The 7983-nt window shown below is 49.3% G+C and overlaps 1 protein-coding gene and 1 pseudogene across 2 annotated transcripts; both read right to left on the reverse strand.

Annotated features, from left to right (window-relative positions):
• Positions 1-202: 202 nt before the first annotated feature.
• Coprs (coordinator of PRMT5 and differentiation stimulator) lies at positions 203-5864 on the reverse strand. Of its 2 annotated transcripts, none has more exons than XM_075986248.1 (4): positions 5749-5864; positions 2966-3032; positions 1053-1259; positions 203-606 (listed from the first exon to the last, which is right to left on the reverse strand). In XM_075986248.1, the coding sequence occupies exons 1-4, from the start codon at positions 5815-5817 to the stop codon at positions 437-439; spliced, it is 513 nt and encodes a 170-aa protein (XP_075842363.1). In that variant the 5' UTR covers positions 5818-5864; the 3' UTR covers positions 203-436. The 2 variants fall into 2 exon arrangements, with proteins under 2 accessions (XP_075842363.1, XP_075842364.1); XM_075986249.1 differs by having other exon boundaries at positions 1053-1255; positions 2962-3032.
• A 929-nt stretch (positions 5865-6793) lies between these two features.
• LOC142857010 (large ribosomal subunit protein mL66 pseudogene) lies at positions 6794-7678 on the reverse strand (annotated as a pseudogene).
• Between the last annotated feature and the right edge of the window lie 305 nt (positions 7679-7983).

Here is a 7983-nt window from a genome sequence, read left to right on the forward strand (position 1 = left end):
AGCACGTGCCTTTAATCCCAGCACTTGAGAGGCAGAGACAGGTGGATGTCAAGGCTAGCCTGGTCTACAAAGCGAGTTCCAGGACAGCCTGTGCTGTTTCACAGAGAAACCCTGTCTCAAAAACCAAAACCAAAAAATAATTCAACGAAGGGACAAACCTTGGTCAGAAGCACACAATCATAAGGAAGAAATGCAAAGAACACTGAGTTATTTTTTCCTTTATTTATAAAGAACACAAAAATGCCAACACATACCCAAGTGTCCATTAACAACAACAGAACAACAAAATGGAGAGCGGCAGCCCCAGCCAACAGCTGCCTGTGGCCCATGCTGAGGAACCCTGGGAACGATGCCTGCACAGGACATCTCACTGAGAACACAGGAAACAACCCTTGATCTGGAGAACATGAGCTCCCACAAGGCAGAAAGTGACGAGTTAGTCTTCGGCATCATCAAACTGTCCTGTTTCAAAGACCATCTTAGAATAATGTGGTATCAGTGGAGGGGGGTGGTGCCAGCTGGGGTCATACATCATGTCTCCTTGCGGGGCACAGCACACCCAAGGCTTAATCTCTTGAGAAATGCTCCCCTGGATGTCATCGGCATCTGCAGACATTTTCAACAGACAGGTTAAAGGAAGGAGGGAAATGAAACTGGATTGCACAAGAAAAGTTTAGAGGGAAGACTTGCAATTATTTTAATAACAGTCATAGACACACACACACACCCCTCCTCTCCTGAAGAAAGGCATTCTGAACAATTCATCTGTCCTCAATGTTCTCTGAAGCAAAAAGGAAAACAAATGGATCACAGACCACTGCTGTTTGCACAGATCAACTTAAAGACTTTCGGAGAGAATTTTCTTATTGAAACAAATCGACACATTGTGGAGTTGGTACAATTTGTTTTTAATGTAGAAAAGCAGAAATTCCAGACCTGGACCAAAGATGAGGCTGAGTTCATGTATACGATCCCATTCCCATCATCGGCTTTTAGGGGAAATGGGAAGGTCTGAGCAGCTGCGGCTCAGCCCCCAGACACGCCCTACCTACCGTAAGGATTGCCTTGGTCTGCTTTCAGCTCCAAGTCCCAGTCCTCACTAAAGAGATCAGCAGCCTGTTCCATGGGCGGCCCTTCTGACAGCTCCCAGGCGTACAGTTCCCCATCGGCTTCCTTCTCCTCCACAAAGCCATCCTCTTCCACACCTGGGCCCTCAGCACGGGCAGGGCTGCCAGTAGGGATGCTCTGGGCTCCTCTGGCTATGAAATCAACAAAAAGAAGTTTTTAAATTGATAAAACCAGAGGCGTTTTGCTCATATGGTTAGCCTTCTTCCAAGAGGGAGTAAAAATCTACACATAGTCTTTAGTTACCAGAGCACTTACACTTATAAGATAAAATTGTGTTTTCAAAATAGGGTTGATCATTTTCTCCCAATAAGATGCTTGTCTCAGACAAGGCCATTGAGTACAGAGGGTCTTGTACAGGGGATATTTTCAGGTAGTTTATACGCCAGTGAAACCAAAAGCCTCTGGCAAATGATGTACTTTTCCAGTCAAGCCTGTGTTGCACTTTCCTCTTCAAAGCTCATCAGAGTGCTAGTACAAAGGGCAGCAGAGAACAGGGCCTGCCAGTCCCCACACTCCTCTTCCTGAACTTGGGGAAGGACAATGGACCTTCAAGGCCAGGAGTCCTGTGATGACACAGGGCTAAGGGAAGGAGCAACTGGCCTGAAACAGCTGTGGTGTTACGGCTGTCATTACGTCTCATAAACAACATGCGAGGAGCCTGGAATCTAGAACCAGGTGACCTGAGTTCAGATCTGTCCTGCCAAATACTAAGTGTGCCACTGGACTGATAGTTAACTGATTCACAACAGCTGACACCTGGAATTACCACAAGCCCCAACAATTCTTAAACCCAAGAGAACTAAAAACAGTTCAGACAAAATAAATAACTAAATAAAAAAGTCCCCTGCAGCACCGTTCATCGTCACCAGTCTAGGCGATGCTGGCACTGGTCACCGGATGAGTGGTGGGTGCCGCCACGTGAAAAGACCCCGGACACAAGAGACGATCTAGTGTATAATTTCATTTACTGTACATACGCATTTGCTCGTTCACACCAGGTAATCATTAGGCAGGAAAAAGAGCTTATCAGCAGTTAGGGCTCAGGAACTAGAGAGTGGAGTGTTTCCTCACAGGTACAGGGAAATATCCTACAACTAGTGGTGACAACTGTACAAGTCACCGGGCTGAACACCACCAGACTGTAAGAGTTAATACAGCGAAATGGTAAATTTATAGTATAAATCTTTTGCCACATTTTAAGACTTTATTATGTGCCTTAAACAGTAACCAGGCTGTTGTGAGTTTATTTAGGCAAAGAGGAAACACTGGGAGATGTGCCTGGAATACGGTGAGTGCTTAGCACCCGCCAGTTGCTACAATTACACCCATCCTGGCTTCATCTATAGACCAGCCCTACCCATTACAACTTTCTTCCCGTGTTCATTAAGCATTAAAAAAAAGGAGGGGGTAATTTCTTACTTAGCTATGATTACACAGTGGCTAGTGTGTTATCTTCTCATGCAACCCTAAAACCAACCCTAGGAGGTACCATCAGCCCATTTTGCAGATACAGAAAGGCTAAGTGACTTACCTAAGGATTAAAAAATGTAAGCCATTCAAGGACTATAACCTGGACTTGGAACTGAAACAATTTTCTACCTACATATTCTGTGTGCTTTTCAGTGCCTCGAGTTATTCCTCCCAGTGAAATGAGGTGGTCTGAATCCATACAATGTAGCCTCCAAATGAAGGGTTCCACCGAAACACTGGGCAGAGAAGGTAACTCACTGGCAGAGAGGACTGGCTAGCAAGAAAAAGTGCATGAGGCTAAGGGACTATGCTTTTTTTTCTCTCCATCTCTTCCAACATCCACCCCAGGTCTCTGCCGTCTACTTGCCTAGTCGATCCATGGCCATCTCAGTCTCTGTCTCCTGACCAGAGAGGTCAGCTGCGGCAAAGCCAGCCTGTGGAAAAAGAGATCATTACCCAGGAACTTGGGTATCTGGGACATGTCACTACCCAGATGCTCTGAGCCCACTCTCCCATAGTGCTCTTCACACTGCGGGGTTTGCACCTGCTCCTGAGGACCCAGCAATGCTTCTCCAGCTACACCACTGGGAAAGCCTCCTTGTGGTGGCCAACTGACAGCGGCCAGTTTTGCTCTCACCCCTGGGCCCTCTTCAGGAGTCTGGGTACAGGACTTTACACTCAAGATACTCTAGAGCCAATCTGGCTAGCTCCTGGGTCTCAGGGTTTCTGATTCCAGGTCTGTCTGTAAACCCTTCCTCTGTCACTTGGGTCTCAGGGTTTCTAATTCCAGGTCTGTCTGTAAACCCTTCCTCTGTCACTTGGGTCTCAGGGTTTCTAATTCTAGGTCTGTCTGTAAACCCTTCCTCTGTCACTTGGGTCTCAGGGTTTCTAATTCTAGGTCTGTCTGTAAACCCTTCCTCTGTCACTTGGGTCTCAGGGTTTCTAATTCTAGGTCTGTCTGTAAACCCTTCCTCTGTCACTTGGGTCTCGGGGTTTCTAATTCCAGGTCTGTCTGTAAACCCTTCCTCTGTCACTTGAGCAGCTCTGCCTTCATCTCCTTTTTCTGGCTGGGATTGGTAGCTGTTTCCTGCACCTGCTACTTCTCTGCAAACCCTTTTTTCAGTTATTTAACCTTATATCTAACAACTCCTTCTTACATTGGTGTATGTATGTATGTATGTATTATGTATGTATGTATGTATGATGCTGGCATGTATGTCTGTGTGAGGATGCTGGAAGCCCTGGAACTGGAGTCAAAGGACAGCTGTGAGCTGCCATGTGGGTGCTGGGAACCAAACCCAGGTATTCCAGAAGAGCAGCCAGCGATCCCAATTGCTGAGCCACCTCTCTAGCCCCTAATCCTTCTAACAGTGTCTCCCCAGTGGTATGTGGGGACCCAGAGTTTTAGTTTCTAAACAGTGAACGGAATACTTAAATCCCTACTGCCAGCCAGGTCATTTTATTCCCTATTACTTCAGAGTGCCCCAAACTTTATTGTCCCCAAGATCCTCTCTCCAGTGGAACCAGTTAAGTCCACAGCTTGATTAGGCCAGATTCCAATCTTAGCCCTGTCACGCACCCAGGGCATGACCTGGGGTGGTTGTTCTGACCTTGCAGGGGTCCTATGTTGAAGTACACCTAGCACAGGCTGGAGACGTCTCAGTTGGTAGAGTGTTTGCCTAGTGTGCTCAATGCCCCAGGTTGGTTTTCCAGCACGACAGAAAGCCAGGTATGGTGGCACATACCCTTAATCCCAGCATTTCAGAAGTGGGGGCAGGAGGATCAGAAGTTCAAGGTCAGTCTTGGTCAGAGTGAGCTCCTGGGCTACAAGAGACCCTGTCTCAAAAAATACAATAAAGGCAACAACCATAACAAAACCACCGGTTAGATTCCAGACAAGTAACATTTCTTGGACTTACATTCACTTTGTTTTTAAGCTTTTATTTATTTCTATATTTACATATATTTGCAAGCGTACATGTACCAAACCCCCTGGACAGGGAGTTGCAGATGGCTGTGAATCACCTACAGTGGGTGCTGGGAACCAAACCAAACTCTCTAGGACCAACACCGTGCTCTCTCTCCAGTCTTAAACGAACGTTCCATCATACACCTGTACTTACACACACTCTAATTAGCGTTCATTATCCATTCATGCCTGGACTTTTAATGATTCAATTCTGCCTCCTATGGTCAGCGATAACCCATAACCAGAGCTCACTGCTAACAGCCCCCAACCCCCGCAAGGTGTTGGGCCATCTCTCCACTCCTGCTCAGTCTTAGAAAGGGCAATCACTACTCTTCTCAAAACCTTCGTGGGCCCTCCACTGCCATCACAGACCTCCAATGCAATTCATATTGCTCGCACGTTCACCGACTGGCGACTCGGTGAACCACTGACCTCTTCCTGGACAAGGCCCGGTCTAGGATCCAAGCTTCAGGGTCATTTGCTCCATTTCCGACCTCCAGGCCTTGCTGGGCCACTGTCCTCTCATCACCACCCTGACAAAATGAGTGCTGTCCTATTCTGCAAAGCTAATTTTCTTGGCGAATCTTTTGCTACGGTTGCTACAAGTAGCATCTCTGAGGCTTAAGGAAAGCATTCCATTCATAGACCCAATTAGCATATACGTTGTGTCAGGCACAAGACGTGGCTTCTGGTAAATAGGGTGCCCACGGTCAAGCTCACTGTAGAGGTGGACGCTGAATAAGGGCGGGTCATAGGAAAACGCGGTATTGCGCCCACTCGAAAATAAGTTTCTGGAAACCCCGTGTCACAAAGGGGCCTTTCCGTTTCATCAAACGGGAAAAAATAAAGCACCGGTGACATCTGGCGTCCAAAGTCAGCTGCACATCCCCACCAACGACCAGAGATCCTCAAGGTAAAAAAAAAGAAAGAAAGAAAAGAAAAGAAAAATCCGTTTCCTCGACGCTCCCAACTGACCCCGGCCCCCAGGCCCCCCGGTTTCCCTCTCCCTCCGGCGCCAGCTACCACCCCGGGCTCGGGTCCGCGTGCGCACGCGCTCGCTCCCGCCGTTACCGGCCGGACTGCACGCTCGCGGGGCCCCGGCGTTTCCCGGGTGAGCGGCCGGACGGCAGCGCGAGAGCCCCGTGGCTTCCAGCCCGCGTCCCCCACCCCGTGGCGCTCACCTCCGCGCTGGGGGCCTCCCGAGCACTGGGCTCTCCGGACCCCTGACCGGGTGCCGCCTGAGGGTCCATGCCCCGCCGCCCACAGCCAGGCTCCCGGGACGCTCCGGCACGTGACGGCCGACAGCTGCCGAGCGGCCAATCGGCGCGCGGCGCTGCCACCGAGGGGCGGGGCGGCGCAGGGGCAGCGGCGCCGGACGACACGCCCACCTGCGTCGTCTAGGGACCACAGGTTCCCAAGCTGGTCCTGACATCCCTAGTTTAGAGCCTTAGGCCGGTCAGGGCACTGGGCCTTCCCCATGGCAGGTTTAAATGACCAGAGTCAAGCCGATAGCTAAGAAAGCCCAGCCTTCGTCACAGTTAAAGTCACCACTGCTCCATCTCTTTTCCCTTCACCCCATCACAGGGTTTTCCAGATAACTCAGCAGCCTGGAGACTTGCCACCTTGGCTTTATGATCATTTTTGAAGTCAGTCCATCGGGAATCAAGATAAACTCCCCAAACAACGCGCCACCCGGAAATACTCTGTGGCTGTGTTATCGAACTTGGAAGTCACAACTCCAAGTCAGTAATGTGACTCCATTGCATAAGTCCCCATTTTGTTCTTCCCACAGTTAGTTTGGTATTTTTATTGGCTTATTGAATATGGTTGGTCAGACCTGATTTGGGTCACAAGTTGTGACCCCAGAGTTCAATAACAGTTGGGCAGTAGAAGTTGAACAAACCTCTATCTTTCAATGCACAAAGTCTCCAATCTGGTTATTTCCCTGTTTCTTCAGAGACACAAGTCAGCAGCAAGCTGCAGACAGAGTGCATGTGTGTGGATGTGTGTGTGTGTGTGTGTGTGTGTGTGTGTGTGTGTGTATCAATATTCTTTGTGGTCTAGAAATTCTGTGAAATACGAGTTTTCTAAGAAAGCAACAATGAATGTTACCAAAGATCAACAAGAATCTTCACCAAGGCGTTGTTAACAGAAAATTAAAAATGGCAAGGTCCAGCCACAGAGGATGACTAAGTCACTGCTTACTTTTCTAAAGGAGTGTTTTGTTTAGAAGGCATTCAATGCTTTTTTTTTTTTTTTTTGCCGAGAGCCTGCTTTATTACCTTTCTTTTCAGAAGGCTCCTGCCCTTGCACAGACCTCAGCCCCAAGCTAGTCAGACCACAGGCCAGTTCCTGCCTGCCCCGGCTCCCAACACCGCGGCTGGGCAGATCCAAGGAACAGAAGTTAGTCCTGAAGTCCCCCTGCTGTGTGTGGAGGGCAGTGGTTCTGGTGGGAGGGGCAAGTGCATCATCTGGAAGGTTCTGGTCAGGATATTCAGCAGCGGGCTCCCATGAATGCATCAGCTTCAAAGGCCTTCTGGAGTAGCAGACATTGTCCTTCAGGAGTGGAGACCCCACAGCCATCCCCACCTTATCCCAACGGTGGCCTTTTTTATAGATGGGCTTGACAGTGCTGGGAGCCCAGCGAGTCATGTAGCGGTTGAGCTTGGGTTTATTCTTGGATAAGGACTCTTCTGGAAGCCGTGTCCTGTGATCCGGTAAAAGACCTGCTTGGTGAGCCATCTTTACACACTCCTCGATCTTTTGGTGTTCTTCCAGGCACAAGCCTGTGACACTCCGGGGCAGCATGCCTCCGTGTGGCCGGATGAACTGACTGAGCAGCAGCACATCCTCAAAGTTATACTTGTGCTTCAGGTTCCAGCGGCAGATGGGGCACTGGCCTGAGGGGTTAGGGGTTGCCTTGGGAGTTTCTGTGCTTCGGCCTTCGATTACAGTCGTCTTCCCTTCTTGGATCCCCACCACTTCTCTCAACCTGCGAGCTGGAAGCCACAGCCAGCCGGTCGTGGCGGGGCCTCCCAGGAACCCATGGAGCTGCCTTCCGCACCCAGACACCAGAGCCCTGAGGGCTGCCATCTTGGGAACACACCTGACCTCGCGAGCACTTCCGCTTCCCTCAATGCTTTTTTAAAATTTATCTTATGTGCATTGCTTTGAAGGTGTTAGATCCCCTAGAACTGGAGTTATAGACAGTTGTGAGCTGCCATGTGGGTGTTGGGAATTGAACCCAGGTCTTCTGGAAGAGCAGCCAGTGCTCTTAGCTGCTCAGTCATCTCTTCACCCCAGCATTTACTGTTTTTAATATGTGTGTGCATATGCACATGTGTGCATGTATGAAGAGGCTGGAGGTCACAATAGGTGTCTGTCTTAGTCACTGTTCTGTTGTTGTGAAGAGACAC

This window comes from Microtus pennsylvanicus, chromosome 9 (assembly GCF_037038515.1).
Source record: "Microtus pennsylvanicus isolate mMicPen1 chromosome 9, mMicPen1.hap1, whole genome shotgun sequence".
Lineage (NCBI taxonomy): Eukaryota > Metazoa > Chordata > Mammalia > Rodentia > Cricetidae > Microtus > Microtus pennsylvanicus.

Coding starts and splice junctions, on each gene's coding strand:
- Coprs (XM_075986248.1), bottom strand. CDS start 5,817: ATGGACCCTCAGGCGGCACCCGGTCAGGGGTCCGGAGAGCCCAGTGCT. Junction 3,033..5,748: donor GGGAGGCCCCCAGCGCGGAG/GTGAGCGCCACG, acceptor CTTTTTCCACAG/GCTGGCTTTGCCGCAGCTGA. Junction 607..1,052: donor AGACCAAGGCAATCCTTACG/GTAGGTAGGGCG, acceptor AAATGTCTGCAG/ATGCCGATGACATCCAGGGG.